At 31.7% G+C, this 20,000-nt stretch overlaps 2 protein-coding genes across 12 annotated transcripts in view; one reads left to right on the forward strand and one right to left on the reverse strand.

The window, feature by feature from the left end:
- LOC125035850 (extended synaptotagmin-2-like) overlaps positions 1-809 on the forward strand; it is a 16,797-nt gene extending 15,988 nt beyond the window's left edge. For all 11 annotated transcript variants that reach the window (XM_047628141.1, XM_047628140.1, XM_047628138.1 and 8 more), the window contains one exon: positions 180-809. In XM_047628141.1, coding sequence (XP_047484097.1) covers positions 180-230 — 51 coding nt within the window. In that variant the 3' untranslated portion in view covers positions 231-809. The remainder of the gene's footprint in view (positions 1-179) is intronic.
- A 1,199-nt stretch (positions 810-2,008) lies between these two features.
- Positions 2,009-20,000, reverse strand: part of LOC125035849 (extended synaptotagmin-1-like) — a 75,540-nt gene continuing 57,548 nt past the window's right edge. The window contains 10 exon segments of the mRNA XM_047628137.1: positions 2,009-5,498; positions 6,352-6,595; positions 6,789-6,887; positions 7,090-7,240; positions 11,737-12,022; positions 12,303-12,458; positions 12,619-12,762; positions 15,171-15,182; positions 19,398-19,493; positions 19,603-19,692. Of these exon segments, the coding sequence (XP_047484093.1) occupies positions 5,412-5,498; positions 6,352-6,595; positions 6,789-6,887; positions 7,090-7,240; positions 11,737-12,022; positions 12,303-12,458; positions 12,619-12,762; positions 15,171-15,182; positions 19,398-19,493; positions 19,603-19,692 (1,365 nt within the window). The 3' untranslated portion in view covers positions 2,009-5,411.

Raw genomic sequence — 20,000 nt, forward strand, 5'->3', positions numbered from 1 at the left:
TATCTTGTTCTATTTACTTATTGTAGAAATTTGTTAGAAAATTTGTCAACACAAAGTTTATAAAAATTCAAGGAACTTTTTTTTTCCGATATATTTAGGAGAACGTTATTATTTAGTATAATGATATAGCATCTGTAAGTGTGATAAGTTTACATCTAATTCATTTTCTCGGTTTGCAGATCCTAAGGAAAGCAGTTGCAGAGAATAATGAGAGTATTGCTACGGAATGAAGCTAATTTTTAATTCTTGTATTCACTGTTGACTTACAAATGGACTCTTTCTTGTTATAAGCAGTAAAGAGAAATGAATTGTAAAAGGAATAACAATTACAAAACAGAAATACGTATCTTATCATTGATACATATCTCCTGAGTTTTATATTAATGGGACAAATGAAGAAATAGAAGAAGTGAACATTTTATTATATGGATAATTTGTTCTTAAGCACAGGATTCAGAATTCTTCAAGAGATAAATAGACAGTGAGAACCTAGTTATTTGTGTCAAAACTTTTAGGAACTTAAGTATAATCCATCAGTAGACAGGAAGATAACGTAGTGTCGTGTGTTTAAGACTTGAAGTAGCCAGACAAAAAGATCCATAATCCTAAAACAATAGGGTATGCTTTCACGATTACTATAGCTTGTTTTGATTTCTTCTGCATATATCTTTGATGATTACCAAATGGCTAACGTATTCTCATGTCATTAGTTTGGTCATTTTTTATAGCATACGTGATTTTTGTTATATAATTATGTAATGATTCTAAGGTCTTATGTTCTAGTAAAATAATAAATGGAAAAACAAGAAGGGTCTGTCATTCAAAGTCCATTAATGTGAGAAAGAACTCCAGTGCCTCTTAGTATTGATGCAGGGAGTGCCAGTACACACACACACACACACACACACACACACATACACACACACACACACACACATACACACACATACACATACACATACACATACACACACACACACACACACACACACACACACACACACACACACACACACACACACACACACACACACACACACACACACACACACACACACAGAGCTATGTGTGTGTGTGTGTGAGACATCTGAGTATCATCTAGCTAGAAGGATGGTTCTCACTTCCTCTCTGCCGCTGTGCATCCCAAGTGCTCTCATCTTGGTTGAATCATTAAAATCGTTCTTTCTTGTCGGAAAGCAGGCTCATATCCTGTGCGACATAGCTTAGATGAGGGAGTCCATGCTCTTAGCTAGTAACGGCTGTTTGAACTGATAGCAAATGAACATCCTGGCTGTATGGGACAACCAGGATTTATTTGCCTCAGTACTTTCTGTCAGAGGTGCATAGCCAGTGGTACTTGGATAAACTTGTTAAATCATCAATAACCTTCATCCATCTGAGAGCAGCCAGAATGATCCTAAGTTGGCCAATTCTGAATTATCCCAGATTATAAGTTTGACCTTGACCTTGGTCAGGGCAACAGGAGTAGAGTCCACTTGGGGCAGATGGTTAAACAGTGGTTAGGACCCTATTTATTGTGCTTCTTAACTATCCCCTATGTATAAGGAATGGCCAGGGTTACCATCCACTAGCAATGCAGGAATCGAACACAGGTCAGCAAGATTGGTGGGTGGACACTACCCCTGCACCACATAGTGTGTTTGTGTTTGTAATTGTGTTTATTTTTATGTGTTTGTATGTAGGTAAGCTCAGGGGGTCCAGTCTGCTATATGTAAATTAATCATATTACCTTTTAAATTTGGCACATTATTTGGGTATTATTCTATATTTCAGTAGATAGGTTTAGTAAACAACTTTTTGACATCCATATTGACTTTTACTTTCAAATTTTTACCGTGTCCTCTTGTTCTTCTTTTGCTCAAAATTATAAAGTCATCTTTACCTAACTTCACTATTACACTATCCAAAGTAGTTAGTCCTATTTTCTGTAGTCTTTTTGTAATTCATATATCTTAGAGTTAGGGATAAAGAAAAGATAATCTGAATATAAATTTGAAAAAGCTTTATTATCCATCTATAGTAACCTTCACCAGGACAATTATCACAAAGAAGTAGTTAAAATAGACATCAGGTTGCAGAATTTTTTGGTACACTGTCGTTAGTTTACAGCTTACAGTATATATGCAATATCGGAAAATTCATATTAGGCTTATGAATGAAACGGAAATAAAATAATTGGTGTTTTTTTATTAATCCATATTTTTTTCTTGATAACATCCTGGGAAATTATGATCATCCATGTGTTTGGACCAATAATAAGCCAAAGTCTATTTTTTATTTGTTTCCCCCCCTTTCTGAAATCAGCATCATTTTGTGTGTTTTCTCAGTGATAGATTTTGTTTTTGTAAATAAAACAGGTTTACCCAAAATTAAATATTTCAACATAGCACACAAATAAAAAAAAAAACAAATTCAACAAAACTTTATTTTTGGTGGCTGTATTTAGCACCAAATAACTGCAGAAAACAATATATTTCTCAGATTTTAGTTCATCCATCTAACATGTAAAAATCAAGGAAACAAAAGAATAATCTTTTGGTAGATATATAATATGATCCTAAACCTCTTAAGTACAATTTTCTGTAACTTTTGACAATACAATAAAGGAAAGATGTTAACAAATATATGTCTGTATAAATAAACAACACAAGTAAAGCTTATACAAACATATATTTCTGTATCTGCATGCACACACACATATACAGTCAACCACCTTTGTAAACATGAGTACTCACAAACATCCACACACATTTGCATGTAAGCTGAAGCATATCCTGATTTACTCTCAAGTTACAAGCATAGATTGGTAATACATTTTATCAAGCTCTTTTTGGACAAAGTATCTAATATAACACTACTTTTAATAAGGCATACCATTCAAGATTATGTTTTACTTGTAACTGTACAGATTTTTCTATCATATAACCTATGACTTTTGATTGCATGTTATGCAATGAGATAAAGAACTCAAAAGATTTGTATCACTATAATTTTAAATGTGTTTTGCAAATGCAACACATTGCGAGATTAAAATAATTAATGAGGGAAAGAACAAAAACATGTGTTATTATTAAGTGCTTGCCAATCTGATGAAGCCTACCACAAAGGGCCAAATTTTGCAGAAATTTTAGTAAACAGCAACTACACTTTCAGATCTTAGCATAAACATCACAAGCTGCATAAATCTAACAGATAGATATTTAATATACTGTACACAAACTATACACTAAAGGCAGTCTTATTTTTCGTTTAATATAGCAAGGCAAATTTATAATGCATGTAACGTCATATTATAAGTAGTTCATTGTCTTTCTATGTTAATTTTACTACCAATTATCAACATTGAAAAAGATCAACAGCAAAATTTCTCACTAAAATACTATAGCACCAATTAAAAAGAAACCCTATTGCCCTACTGAATTTAACAAACCATTTATTATAAATGAAGGGAAGAAATGACCAATACCCTTTGGGATGACTATCAGTGTTGGTTGTATATTCTCATTCAATACTTTGCATTTACTTTTGAGGTTCTCTAAACATTGGTATTAAGTGAACAATTATTAAAGATAATTCTTCCCCAAAAAGTCACAATCAAAAATGTTATTACATGACCTAAGCCCCAAAATGCAATGTAACAACTCACATTATCTGAATGTCTGGATGGGATGTAGAGCAAAATGTGACAAAACTTTGTTTGTAAATATATTACATGGTTTATAATAAGAACTTCAACCATGTGATCAGTGCATTTGAAAAATCAAACCAAAAATTACTGGGAAACATATTTAGTCAAGATTTAGCGCCATTCATGTATGAAAGATAATAAATATATTGCTGCCTAAGCTGTCTTCTTTGTAATTTCTATTATCCTGAAGTTTTATAAGCTGTCCAAATAATGTTTCATACCTTGATTTGTTGGTAATGAAAAGACAAACCTGGCATAATTTCTAAGCCTTGTATTATTACCTTAATTTCTCTTCAATGAAAATTAAAGTTCACAAGCAATGTTATAATTTTCCATTCAAGAATGAATGATGCCATTTAACTGGTTAACTAAATTCTTGTGTCTTTTCCATTGAGAATTATCTTGTTCTCATTCTTACATGTTACTTTGAGGAAACTAAGCTTTTTTTTTTATAGTTCTCACTATACATACATCTACACAGCAGCCTGTTGCTTCTCTTGTTCCTGAGAAAGATATTTTGCTGCAACAACTACATAATAAACTCAAGTTTTCACCTTTTCTTTTTTCAGCAAAAGCTCCAAAAATCAGGCAAACATCAAGTTATTGTAATGTGTGAAAAAGAAAATAATTGCAGGACACATTTAAATAACAGCCAGAGTTGGCTATTAAATTGGCACGCAAATCTGAACTAAATAGTAAAACTATGAGATTACTAAAGAATGAACACGCACAGGCCTATGGGATATCGATCCACTCTTCCTGTCTACCATGTCCTACACACAACCATAATATATACTAGGGAGATGAGTGAGAGATGCAAGAGCACCCATCTTTTTTTCTTTTCTTTGAATGATGGGCACAGTGAATGGTGAAATTTATGAATGACAATAACAAAAATAAGCTTGGAAAATTTTCTATAAAAAACTAACCTAAAGTAAAATGCAAGTACTTGTAAAAGCTCCTATTTGTGCTGTTATCTATAAGGCAAATATAAAAATAACCCTGGACTGAAGAACACACTACTTAAGGCCACACAATACTGAAATTTACTATGATTTTTTTTCTAAACTAATTTGTGGTGATACCTACAAGAAAAAATGAGGACTTCCATAATATCAATTTATATTTACCTACATTCAAAACTCATTATAAAGAAAATAGATGAAAGTTACAATTTCATTATTTGTGTCAAGTGCCATAACTTCAGCTGCAGGAAAGCAAGAAATGGGATTTTACAGAAGAGAGAACAGAATATTAATTAGTAGCCTATAAGCTGTTCTACCAAATAGCAAGATCACTGCTTTTCATTGATTCTGGTATCAATGTGACCCTCAGTAACCATTATTGTACGACCAAGTGTGCAGGCCAAGTGTGTTTGCTCATTCCAGGCATTGCATGGGTAAAATTTTCTTTGTGTGTTATTATCTGCATTTTTCTTGTCTCGCAATTAACTGTTCATCAGCCTGTATTCTTGCCTCACCATTCCCATGTTTCAAAATAATCAAATCAAAACACTATCTAAACATATGCTACCAGTACTATCAGTTTTGCGAGAAAATCATACATCCATAGAAGCATTTGAAGCTAGCTTAAACAATCATACTTTTTTTTTCTTTTTAGTCTTTGCAATATCAGCCAGCTTAGTAATTCGGCGAAGGCTCCCTCGCCAACTTCCGACTCGGCCTAGCACACTTTGCCGTCCTCACTCCTCGTCATCATCCGCAGCTGGAGCAAGGTCATACCACTGAGTCATTTTGCTGGAGTCAAGGAGGCCACAGTCCAATCTGACCTGAAAACATTATTAAAAATCAGTTAATTCTTACAAAAGCAACAAAAATTACTGTTGATGCCTCCTTTATGAAATACGCAGATGAATATGAATACTATAACAGCTGACTAAATGAAAGGTTCATAAAAAGTTCATGCTCTGTCTCAATTTATTAAGAAATTCTTGGAAATATCTTTTATCTTAATAACAAAATTCATAACTTGATTTTCAATGAATCAAAAGCTTAAATAATTTTTCTATTTTTAATTTGCACAATCAACCCATTGCCGACAGGCATGGCATGTACGGACATTCCATGCCCACTGTGAGTTTACATTTGTTTAATTGTTTTACACATAGATGGCTACACTTATACTAAGTCACCAATGAGCCAATTACGAGTACTGCCTCTCATTAACACTTTTCATTGATTTACAAAAATATTTTATGTTATCTTATTTTGCTGTTACTACTGTTTAGAACATTAGAGTAATTATATTGTTTAAAATAAAAATAACACCATCAATATTCATTGCACTAATGAAAAACAAAAATTCCCGCCAATTCAAGGAAGGGTGAAATCAGGTAAGGTTTATAAGATCTACTAAGCTAAGCACTAGCAGAGCTATCTATTTACAGAGACATTTCACAAAAAATGAGCACAGCATTTTCCCCATTTTTTATTCATTTTCCCCAGTGACAATGAGTTAATTAATTAATCTCTCCAAAGCACATAAAAAAATTCATAAAAACATTAATAAATAAATTACCTGTGACTGAACTGGCTTCCAAGTGCTTCTGAGATATAAAGTCCTGCACATGTGTTTATTATTTCAAATAAAAAAGTAGAATGTAGTAAATAAAATTGCCTCACCTGACCCATCTTCGGTGATCGTTGCAGGAAGAGCAGTCCCTTCTTGTTGATGACACTAACTTCAAGAGTGCGCTGTGTCAGCTCATTGGGCGGGATAGGATACTCAAAACGCTCATCATACTTGGGATTGCAGTCATCCTTGATGACATCAGTTTTTCGCTTGCTGTCTTTGGAGCGGTCTGGTAGGAGGTACAACTTCACATAGGGGTCAGGCAGCTCTCCATCCTCTTCCTTTGGCAAATTTCTGGGAGAGAAGAAGTGTTATTTTGTAAATAATCTTTAAAGAAAAATTTACAGGACAATAAAAACAACTGCAGTCCAACATTCATATCTTGTATTCAGCAAAACATAAATTTCTACATATAATACTTGAGTTGAAAAATTCCTGCACAGAGGATAACATCATACATTTTCCTGTATACTAAATATATACTCACTCAATCTGATGTACAACAATGATGAGATTGTTCCTTGGACCATACTTGACTGTCAGCTGAACACGACCAAGCCCATGTATCCCAGCATTGCTTGCAGGCCTAAGGGATTAGTACGACAAAATATAATGTCTATTCTTTGATTTCAATTTGCTTAATAAAGTGTATGAAAAATTTCACATACAAATCTAATATCAGTTTTCTTAACAGTTTTACAATACTATTACCTCTAATATCACAATATAGTTAGTCTATAAGCAAGTTACAAGTTTTATTATTTCACACAAAAAACAAAAAGACCAACGTTGTCCTCTGCCTGATGGATGATTCTTCGCTGGATGTTGCTGAGGGGAACATCTGCATCAGAGGAGTAGCTGCTGTGGACATCACCTCTTCAACAGAAGTAACCTCTGTGGGAGGCTCTATGCCCCCTCCTGGTGCTGGAACAGACACATCTGTAACACAAGTCCTAATAACCAAAGGGAAGGACCATTTTTCCTCTAACAAGAGTTAATTACAATGGAAGGAAAAAGCATCTCTCAACATCACAAGGATATTAGTCTGATGCACATTCAAGTACTAAATTAAGGTCAAAATATGATTTAACCTATTAAGAATCATAAAATAAACACTGTGCACCAAATAGCTGTGCACCAAATTTTTTAAATCAATCACAAGATCCAATTACTGAGTGTGCATCAAATGCTTAAAACACTTTAAACATCTCAATTAAGAACCCATACATCCTTAAAAGTAAAAAGAGAAACATCAATAATCTACATATTGAATCCCAGACTGATTATATATATACATATGCATATATATATATATATATATATATATATATATATATATATATATATATATATATATATATGTATGTATATATATATACATATACACATGCATACATATATATACATATATAAATGCATATATATGTATATATATACATATACATATGCATACATATTTATACATATATAAATACATATTTATACATATATAATACATATACAAACATATACATATATATGTATGTTATATATATACACATAAACATGTATATATATATATATATATATATATATATATATATATATATATATATGTATGTATATATATACATATATATACATATATATATACATATATATATACACATATATATACATATGTACACATATATATACATACATACATATACATATGTATATTTATATATAAATAAATATACAAATACATATGTATACATATATAATATATATACATATATATACATATATTCATATATATACATATATAACATATATACATATATAACATATATACATATATATACATATATAACATATATACATGTATATATATACTTATATACATCTATACATACATATATGCATATATATACATATATATCATATATACATATATATACATATATTCATATATATACATATATTCATATATATACATATATTCATATATATACATATATTCATATATATATACATATATTCATATATATACATATTTTCATTATATATACATATTTTCATTTATATATACATATTTTCATGTATATATACATATATAATATATATACATATATAATATATATATATATATAATATATATACATATATAATATATATACATGTACATATATATATACTTTTATACATCTATATATACATATATGCATATATATACATATATGCATATATATACATATATATATACATATATATTTATATACATATACATATATATACATATATACATATATATTTATATATATATATACATATACATATATATACATATATATACATATACATATACATATACATATATATATACATATATATACATATACATATACATATACATATATATACATATACATATATATACACATATATATACATATACATATACATATACATATATATACATATACATATATATACACATATATATACATATATATATACATACATATATATACACATACATATATATACATATACATATATATATAATACACATATATGCATGTATATACATATATATACATATATATACATATATATACACACACATATATATATATATATATATATATATATATATATATATATATAATACACATATATACTATATGAAGGTATGGGCTCTACATGATTGTAAGCTTTCATGCATCTTGCATCCTTTTTTATCAGTGCATTTCATTGCCAAATTTCATATACATTACAAGTCGAAAATGTTTTCACTAATTCATAATGGAGTCAAGGGAAAACTTCAACTAGTTTTTTACATAATTATGGCATACAAAGAAAACCCAGTAACTAGATAAGGAATGGTCTTTTTTATGCACTCTGTGAGAAGAGACACTGAACAAATGGAGTATAGCAGGATTAAAAAAGGATGCAAAACTTTATCACCTCCCTATGGTTAAAGTGTAAACCCAAGAGGTGGACAGTACACAGAATTATATTTCTTAACCTATTTTTACTTCATTTCTTTTCCTCATGTAAACATACTTTAATCAAAGAAAATTTCACATTTTTCAAACCTACTTTGAAGCTCTTGGGACTGTAATATTTCTGGAAAATAACAATTTATACAGCAATGCCATTTAGTATCTGCTCAAAAAGCTAAGCTATACATAACACCACACTGCAAGCAGTTTTTGTATTTCAGCATTAATAAAGACCTTATCAGACAAATACTTAGAAGAGAAAAAAATATGCATAATTTACAAACTGCCTGATAAATAATGGACACAAACCAAGAGGATGAAAAACACAGAGGATGAGATAGGCCAAGCTTACTCCAGTAGATGTTACTGAAGCACATGGGAAGAGGGGGGAGGAGGGTGCACACCATGCAGGGAATCAAGCCCAGCTTCTATGACCCCTTGATGTGTGTGGAGGTTGCTGTTACAGATTATCAACTCTCACTATCCAGGGCTCCTTCTCAAAAAATTATATATAAAAGATGTTAAATTGTTATTTACTAATTTTTTTCCCCTAACATTCATGCAGATAAAAGAATGTCTATAACGAACTTAAATTTCAGATTCTGCATTAAGTAGCAACTTAAAATAAATAAAAAATGAATGCAGATAAGGGCATTATACTTAACTTTCGTTCGCTCTTATCAGAGTAGAACATAGATTATTTGTTTATGATGTAACTTTTTGTAAATCAAGTTGTCAATCAAATAACTTACCAGAGAAGATCAAGATATCAAAAACATATGAGCAATAATAAAATAAACTGAATGTTAAGCACTCTAACTTAAAGACAATCAGAATAAAAGTGATCCATGTTGTGAAGATATACTTTCTGTTAGAAGTATCATTACCCTACAACAAACTTTATGCAGACATGTTTATGCAATATGCAGAAATTCAAGGTATAATTATATTAAGACCAGACAACTTAAAAGATTACTGAAATTCCTTGAATGCTGTGAGTTAATATAACAAAAACAAGCAGTTTGGTTGTTGTTGTTGTTGTTGTTGTTGTTGTTGTTGTTGTTGTTGTTGTTGTTGTTGTTGTTGTTGTTGTTGTTGTTGTTGTTGTTGTTGTTGTTGTTGTTGTTGTTGTTGTTGTTGTTGTTGTTGTTGTTGTTGTTGTTAAATAATAATCATAATAATAATCATAATAATAATCATAATAATAATAATTATTAAGAAGAAGAAGAAGAAGAAGAAGAAGAAGAAGAAGAAGAAGAAGAAGAAGAAGAAGAAGAAGAAGAAGAAGAAGAAGAAGAAGAAGAAGAAGAAGAAGAAGAAGAAGAAGAAGAAGAAGAAGAAGAAGAAGAAGAAGAAGAAGAAGAAGAAGAAGAAGAAGAAGAAGAAGAAGAAGAAGAAGAAGAAGAAGAAGAAGAAGAAGAAGAAGAAGAAGAAGAAGAAGAAGAAGAAGAAGAAGAAGAAGAAGAAGAAGAAGAAGAAGAAGAATTTATATATATGCATATCCATCCAGACATAACTGCATACATATATAAACAGCAGTTTGATTGTAGCAAGCCTGTGATTGGGACAATACAGTCCTTAAAATGACCCATCAACATTGTGTTAATTCTTAGTTAAGAAAATATGTAAACCCTTCATAAATAAACAATAAATACAAATTTGTGTGAGACTGCAGAAAGTTATTTGCATTCAACTATAATAAAGGATCTATGGTCTATAACATATTCTTAGCCACAATCACCACTGACTGTGTACAGCACTCAAATTCCAACCTAAATATGTATTTGATTGTTTTATCTGCCATCTTTTGTTCTTGTTACATTCACAGCTGTGCATTTCTTAACATTTGTTATAAAATCAAATCACTTAACAGGATACAAGAGAAGTCTAGGGGGATGAAATATTAGAATAAAAAAATGGGATTTGATAAGTTTGGCATAACCTTCACACCATGTTCATATATATTCCTTGTGTTAATGTGCAAATTCAAGAGTATATATACAGCAAATAGCTTATGAAAAGCAAGCATACCACACTGGCTAGTATTTTAAAGAAATAATGTCTAATATAGTTCATGCCTCCAAATTCAAAACAATAAAAAATTACTTATAGACTCTAGAACAACTAGGTCAAATGGACACCCTTTCCAATGTTGCACTCAATTTACATAACCATGTAATAAATAGAAGAACACACAGAGCTGAACCTAGTTCCAAAAATTACACAAAAAATGTACGTAAAGCAATTATCTCTTCAGTTTATGACGATTCCTACCATAAAAATCCAAGTTCTACTGCACTGATAAGGCATACCAAAACATGCATTTAGCTGTAAAAGCTTAATCTCAACAAAGAAAATGGAAATGAAAGCCCAAAGACTCATGAGCTGCACTACTTTGAGGGACAAGCAGTCCATGGTCATGCCATCTACTAACTCTGAGCCCTGGACATCATGAGAGTGTCTTACCAGCATCTGTGGCCACACTTGGGCCTTCGCTCTGGTCTGCCAACGACCCAGGTTCCCTTACAGGGGCAGACTTTTGTTCAGGAACATCAGCAGGAATAGGATCAGGAATGCCAACTGACTCTTTGGATGGGATAGAAGGTGCAGGTGTGGATGGTGGCATGGAGGAGGAGGAAGAGGAAGGAGGAGGTTCTGATATGGCAGCAGGGGATGAGGATGAGATTTCCGTCTCACCCTTTTCCTGAGGACCACCATCTCCATCATCAGTTTTGAGAGCAGTCTTCAAGATCTGTGAAAAACAAAACCATGGTATGACTTCTAAAAATCTAAAAACTTAGATCAAGGAGAGGCACTGCATTTACAGAAACTATTATAAATACATTACATCACATCCAGCTAGACAAAATAAAGGATCTTTATATATATATATATATATATATATATATATATATATATATATATATATATATATATATATATATATATATATATAATAAACAAGATATGGGAGTCATATCTATCATGACCAATACTCATTGACTTGGAAAGGATTTCATATATGCACTCACCCTCAAAGTTATGTTCAGTTTCAATGTCGACAGACCTCCTGAGGCCCCACTTAGGCTGTAGTCTTCACCAATGACTTCCATTTTACGCTCCTTCAAGAAAACGTTGAGGTCTAGCTCCACCTTACCTTGGATCTGGGTAGTCTTCTGATCAATTACCTGAAATAAGAGAGAGTACATAATTATACAAATAAAAAAAACAAAGACAAAAAGAAAAAGGAAAAAGGAAAAATTATCAAAATAAGAATAACCTTAATTTTCACTTTTCTAGGAGCCTAAAAGAATTTATTTTCAAATTTCAAGGAATCTTGAAACATACCTCAAGCTTCAGCTCCTGGGTGCGTGGGTTACGGACAAGGAAGGTGAAGCCCTCCTCAAAGACTGGGTCATTTGTTCGCTGCCGTACAGCTGTTTCTCCCTTCTCATTACCAACATAGAGCCTCACAAATGGATCTGGGATTTGCTGGAAATATAATCAATCTGATAAAATCTTTTCACAATTTCAGGACATTCATTTGCAAATAAACTCTACTATTATCCTGTCTATGAACGTTCTGTGAGCATTCATATTTCAGTAGCACTTTTACAGATTTGACAAATGTGATAAAGAAACTAACACTCACAAATAACAAAAATAACAAATATTCCATAAAAGCAACATTTTACAATAATTTCTGCAAAATATCCCAGCTTCCCTGAGAAATTAAATCTAAAAATCTAGAGGAAATCAACATTATGACACCATTTAAGCAATACACCAAAGTCCCAAAACAAATATGTGATTCTGGTCTTTGCCATCAGTAGAGCAATCACATCTAGCACTATAAGCTCCTAATTCTGAACATCATCTTTCAACAGAGGGAAATTACAAGCATAAAATACAGAGGGAAATGGTGAAGAAAATGTCTCACACCACACACAGAGAGACATGACTGATGCAAAGGCAGACCATGTAACCACTAAAGTTTATCAACTGTCTTGGGTTGTAAAAGTAAAAGTACAAGTGGAAAGATAATTCACTGAACTAAACATCTGTCCAAGCAAGATAAAGGGAACACGAGGAGAGATTCTGCATAAAGCTGTACTCAAACCTTGCTTTTCCGCCCAGAAAATTTAGGGCTCGCCCTTTCCTGGCATCCACAATTCCAAAGGATAAGAGAAAAATTGTTCATTAAAATTTGCTGATATATACACATTGTATTCTCTGGATATAGTGCATGCATTGCATTACTTGACTTTGCTTTGAAGTGAAAAAAATACATAGATCTAAATATGAAGATAAGTAAAACAATCTTGTAAATTCAGTACATATAGTCCAACAAGGACAAAATTCTTCGTACAATGAAAATAATAGAATACTTTAACTTTAGAAGTAAACCTACATGATGACAATGGACATATTACAGTTATCCTTTTTTATGGCTTTCAGTCACATTGAAACTACTGTAATAAAAGCTACATTTAGAAAGTCACCAACATTCATTCACAGCAACAATTCAACATCCATGGGACATGCAAACACAAAATAAAATCCCAAAAGCCAATTCAAATATTACTGAACACATTTTCACGAGAATAAAAGAGATGTAGTTCTATTTAATCAAGCAATGTTGGCTGGATCTGTTTGCAAAGACCCTCTCAATTCTTCATAGCATATTTTGATAATTTTGATCATTTTCTTTTGCTGATTTGTCAAAGAAAAGTCAAGGCCTGAGTACAACACTTCATAACTAATCTGAAGATGTGATAAGTTCAAGAAAAAAAGGTTATCTAAAAAAAGACATCTTTTTTATAATCCATTATGATGGTAAATTTCTTTAAATTAATAATATGAAGAAAAACATTATTTCTCTACTCTGAAATATCAAATTTGTCATTTCTGTAAAAAAAACATGAAATTCCAACATCAGATATATATCTACAGGCCTAACCCTTGATTTGACAATGGATGCAACCCCCATATTCTTAAAAGCTGAGGCTTGCATAGACAAGGGTCTCATCAGTATAACAGTTATATGTCTGACTAAATAGACTATCAAGGAAAGGTTTTCTGATCTTATGAAGAAAGATTATAAATGCAAGAAAAGAAAATCTAAAGAAATATAGGAAAGGAAGAATTATTGTCAAATTAGTCATATACAATAAAGGTGAAAATGGCAAGACCATAAAACACCATTATCAATTCATTTGATATAACCAGCCTAATAACAATGAATCACTTTGACTACATTTAAACCATTTATGCTATTCACTAAGCAAATTGTTGAAAATACCTGCCATGTTATGGATTCTGTAGATATCATAATGTAATGATTAATAGCACTCACACTCACTGTTGGCCATGCAGGATTTTTTTTTCCCAAACTGATATTCATTAGCCAAAACAAATAATACATATAAAATTTGAAGATTTTAAAAACACATCAAATGTCAGCAAAGGATATAAGGGATGAGCAAAAACATACATTATAAAATGTTAAACAAGTGAATGAATTCACATGGACATTCCAACCCACAATATACACAAATTAAAATCATCACATAGCAGGTTAGTTCACTCTTCTGTGAGGCCTGTGTAGACAGAGATATGTACAATTAGCACCTGCAAAACAAGGATAGACACACTATGCAATTAATAGACTAAAACCATACTCACCACAATAAAATATTCCCCACAACCACATTTTCTCCCTGCACAAACCTCTACATGCAATATAAGGTTGTAAAGCAAAACTGATGACCAATACTACTCAGAGATAAAACATAAAACACTTTCATTTCTGAAATCAAACAGTGACAAGACAAAGAAGCAAAAGGAACTGCGACTAAGTGCGACATTCACAGGCATGCAATAACATTACACTTCTTTACCTTATGTGACGGCTGTTGAAGAGGATGAAGAAGAAGAGAACATACAGGCTGTGATTAATACTTGATACATGAATGAAAAAATTAAGTAAATTACAATTGAAATAAAAAAAAAAGATAAGGAAAAAATAGGCAAATACTTTTATACAATAACAGAAGCTACATATCTTTATATAGTATATTTCATGCTTAGAACAATTAGTGATTGAATTTCAACAACTAATTCAACACTTATTCCGTATGTGAATAAAATAAAATCAAGTCATGCAGTATTCCTTGCAATATGCACATTACTGAACTACCAAATTTACATTCATATAGTAGATAAACCAACTGAGAAAGGAATAAGTTAATCAAATAAAACATTCCTTTCAACCTTTAAAAAATGTGAAGTACACGAGGCAGTGTTCATAAAGGGTCTATGACCGTTCTTTGCAAGTCTGTCTATTATTTGCGCTGTTGCCATTATCTCAATGTTAATTAGATCAAACATTTACATTGTTATAAACAATAACAGACTGTAATAATATAACAAACAACCATTGCAATAAATCTTACTAATACATATTACTCATTAGATGTATTTCATTGTAATTTGGCCACCCACTTGTTTGCAGTCAGTTATCGGTTATGAAATATGTAGGAAATGGATCAGTTAATGGTTGACAGTAAGTCAGAATGGCCTCCGAAGTTCATTATTTATGGTCATCTTCATGTGTCTTAGAGTGAAGAAATTTAACAAAGATTCCCCAAGAAAATGTCTCTGATATATTTTTTTTTTTTTTATGACTCAGCCAGGTGTAGAAATGTCCTACACATGTAGGGACAGTCTTTAAAACTACAATGCAGATTTGCACAAATTTGAAGCTAATTCTACATCAAAAATTATCTATTATCAAAGCTTAATTTCGCAGTTTCCTACATTTTTCCTGATATTTCCTATTCATGTCTCAGGACTGTCTTTAATTTGTTCTTGTGTAATTTTTTCTATGTTGATGATTATTTTACATTATCTAAAAAGGAAAGCTCGGAGGCTTCTTTTTATCTATTTCCACAAGTTAACAAGGCTGTCTCCTATATTGTTCCTGCTATACTCTATTAAAAAAAATACATTAATGCTACATGCTTTCACAACTGATGCAGTGACAACAAACATTGGGATGCCACATTACATTTAGATAAACTAAATATGTAATATTACCTTCATAATGTAACTAAGATTTATTGCCATATTAACTGTGTTATATTATTACAACAGACTTTCTAAATATTATCTATAACAATGTTCTAATTGACATATGCAAATTGACATGTGCAAATCATAGACAAAATCACAAAGTGAATACTGCCCCAGGAATCTGAATAGTGGCAAATATTTACTGACCTATACAGAATACATCTATATAGAGGGTCAAGTTATTTTTGTTCTACTTTCAATTCTCTCCGATGCTTTAGTTTTTTGCATGGAGCTTTTTTCACTTAACCCACATCATTCCAGGACTAAGTATCTCCATTAGGATTTCTCCTAATCTTTTACAAGAAATCAATATAAATTTTTCAGTCAAAACAGAAGATGTAAAATACTTTATTTTCATATTCAGAGTAACATAAGTCATCTGAAACATGAAATATGTTCGTTTTCTTTCTGGTGCATAGGTTACAGCCATCAGGTATGATCACACATCACTGTTATAACCTTTGCACCAGACTTTAAGAGGAAATAATAAATTTCATATCATACTGCTTACCTCAAAAAGGCAAAATTAGCATTACCTGCATTACCTGTATTGAAAATGTACTAACTGCAATACACAAGTATGAGCAATGTTGGCATACTGTAATTTTGATTTTTAACCCCTTCCCGACGGGTCATGTCTCTAGACCTCATAACAAACTGCTCGAAATGTGGCGCGTGGCTGTACGCCGCGGCAGCGTGCCAAAGCGCTCCAAGGCGGTGATTCAGTTTGATGTACTGAACTCCCGCGCTCAAAGTCGGCACGTTGCCATTGATCGCCAGAGCATAGAGTTTTTTTATAGTTTTCTACACCCGTCACCAAGGGGTTAATTTACAAGCATAGCTTTTCCCATGGCTACAGGGGAATAATGATAATGCAATCTATTGCTAAATCAACAAAAGGAAATATTACAACATGCTTGTGCACAGAGGGACAAAAATTAATCTAAAAAATAAGATGCATAATGCAAATGAAACCAATTTCAAAATCATCAATGCATCAACTGACCTTAAAACGTGATAAGCTATAATGCCTTGTAAAGTAATACATTACTGACTTGGAAAGATAATACTACTTGACCGATCAGCTACTACATGATTTTTCTGTAACAAACTGACGTCCATTACCGCTGCTGATAATATACACGCGGTGTAACAGAATACATATAATCTCTCCATCATATCTAATAACTTAGCCTCTCTGAAAAGAATATTTTTAGTTTTCTTACTGGAACGGTTTCCTTGTCAAGAACAAAGTAAACCAAGATCTTCTGCATGGGCATTTTTAATTCATCATGCATTCCAATTTCTGCATCTCCCTTTTTTTTTAGCATTTTCAATATCATAGATATAAACCTGATGAAAAATCAACAAGGAAATACCCTTAGCAAAGCTGTCATACATAACATTTAGGTATCAAAAAGCAATCTTACACAAAAGTGCTCATGCAGAGCAAATAAAATGGAAATAGAAGATAAAAACAGGTTTCAACTGCAGAACCAGCAACATATTAAAGCTGAGCATATTAAAAGAAGGCCATCTTTGTCATCCTTTACAATTAGAATTAATGACTTTTTTTCCCACTGATAATATGAGACATCCTACCATGAGAAAAAATATAAGAAGAAAATGTATTTGTTTAGTCATACTATTGCCCAGTTTATTCCATCTCCAGAATAGTCTTAAGCCTTGTTTTCCTACCTGTAACTCCCACCTATTTTGCAAGTAAATAGTTACTTACTGTACAGTAACTGCATAACCCCATTTATTATTTTCCCAAATATGATCCCTGTTAGATTACATATATGCTAGGTAAAAAATATATATCAATTTTAAAATATTTTGACATGATCAGTTTTTCAGGCATTACCTTAGCCACCTACAAGACTATAATCATCATCATTATCATTTAAATATCTACCCTGATATAATTGCTCGTCATTAGAAGAAATCTGAACATCCATTTAAATATAAATAATACAAATTTTTTTTTATCTTAGTCATGATCTTGATATCTAAACTTAAAAAACAATATTTCAAAGAACATCAAAAGATTTATAGATTTTGTATTAGGAATCTTTTTTAGGAAACAAGTTTCAAATACCAGTGATAACATTCCATAAGGAAATATCATTTTTAACACAGCCCTTAATATAGTATAACTTCAATATAATATTCACATTCCTTTTCAAATTAAGACTTTTAGCAATGTTTCCCATCATAATCATTATCAAGCACAAAACCTTTAATTCTAAATCTGCTAATCCTTTAGAGATTGTGTCATTATGTGCCAACCTCTTCAGTTCCTCTTAAATGAATGAAAACAAAAGAAAGAATAATAGAGCCAATAAGAAAAACAGAGTTGGCATTTAATATTCATGACGTTCTATTCCTCAACCCCTCAACAAACATGAAATGTTCAAGAGTGCATAGTACAGATGGGATATGGTAGTCGCATCATTTCCAAGATCATTCTATACAGATCATTGAAAATTACTTGGTGAATAACTATATATTCAAAGTAAAGTCAGTACTTATGTAATACACTGTGATACCCTACACCAGACTATGATTATCACACCATTCTGATGGCAAAAAATAAGTCCACAAGGGTTAGTATCACAAGTCTCTTGACTTTTTTTTTACAAAGTACAAATATATATGATAACTACACTAGTAGTCAGATATACCTTGTGTGGAGGATGCTCAGACTTGATGTTCTACAAAAATACCTATTTGCCGTTCATTTATCTCCTATTCAAATTTTTTTTTTTTTTCTATTGTTATTACGTACTTATGAAGTTTTTAAAGGTATTTTCATGTCTCATTCATATTTTCAGTAACTCTGATCCCTTAAGTAAAATGTGGCAAAGTTTGGGGTTAATCAGATTTGCAAATGTCAGATTTATGAATGCAAATAGCAAACTGTATTGACATTTGGATTAATCATAAAGAAAAAAGAAAGATACACCACAGTTCTAAGCCTGCTAACTTACATTGAGTTTCTTGGCAGAATCCACCCAGACCATGAGCACAGCACTGTGAAGTGGGTTCTTTGTTGTCACTTGAAGAGCACGGATTTCCTCAAGTTGCTGTGGAAAAGAAGGGATTTAGAGAAATACCAGATAATATCTGTAACCTTTCTTCTTGAAAAAATTTCAAACCCTACCACTGTAAAAATAAAGAAAATCAAAGACTCACCAGTTGCAGAGAGTCAGCAGTGTCACTGAGATCTAACCAAGTGGCTCGGATGTGAATGCGACCTGACTTGGCCTCAGACAGCGGCACCCACTGAAATTCATCAGGTATTTTAACATAATTCTCATCTAGAATTTTTCTGGTGATACATTATCCCAGCTTAAGATCAATATAATTTAAGAGAGCCATTAATTACTATTCTTCTCTATAGACACCTAAAATGTCAACAGAAAAGAGTAGTGTTCACTTCTCTTAAAAGAGTATTCATCTCAAACCAAACTATACATAAAAAGAAGAAAAATCTTATCTACATGCAAAGAGAATATTATGACATCACTACCAACATGCACACATACCCTACTCTTAAACTTCAGCTGAAAACACAAGGTTATCAGGTAATT

This window comes from Penaeus chinensis, chromosome 20, assembly GCF_019202785.1.
Source record: "Penaeus chinensis breed Huanghai No. 1 chromosome 20, ASM1920278v2, whole genome shotgun sequence".
NCBI classification, from domain to species: Eukaryota; Metazoa; Arthropoda; class Malacostraca; order Decapoda; family Penaeidae; genus Penaeus; species Penaeus chinensis.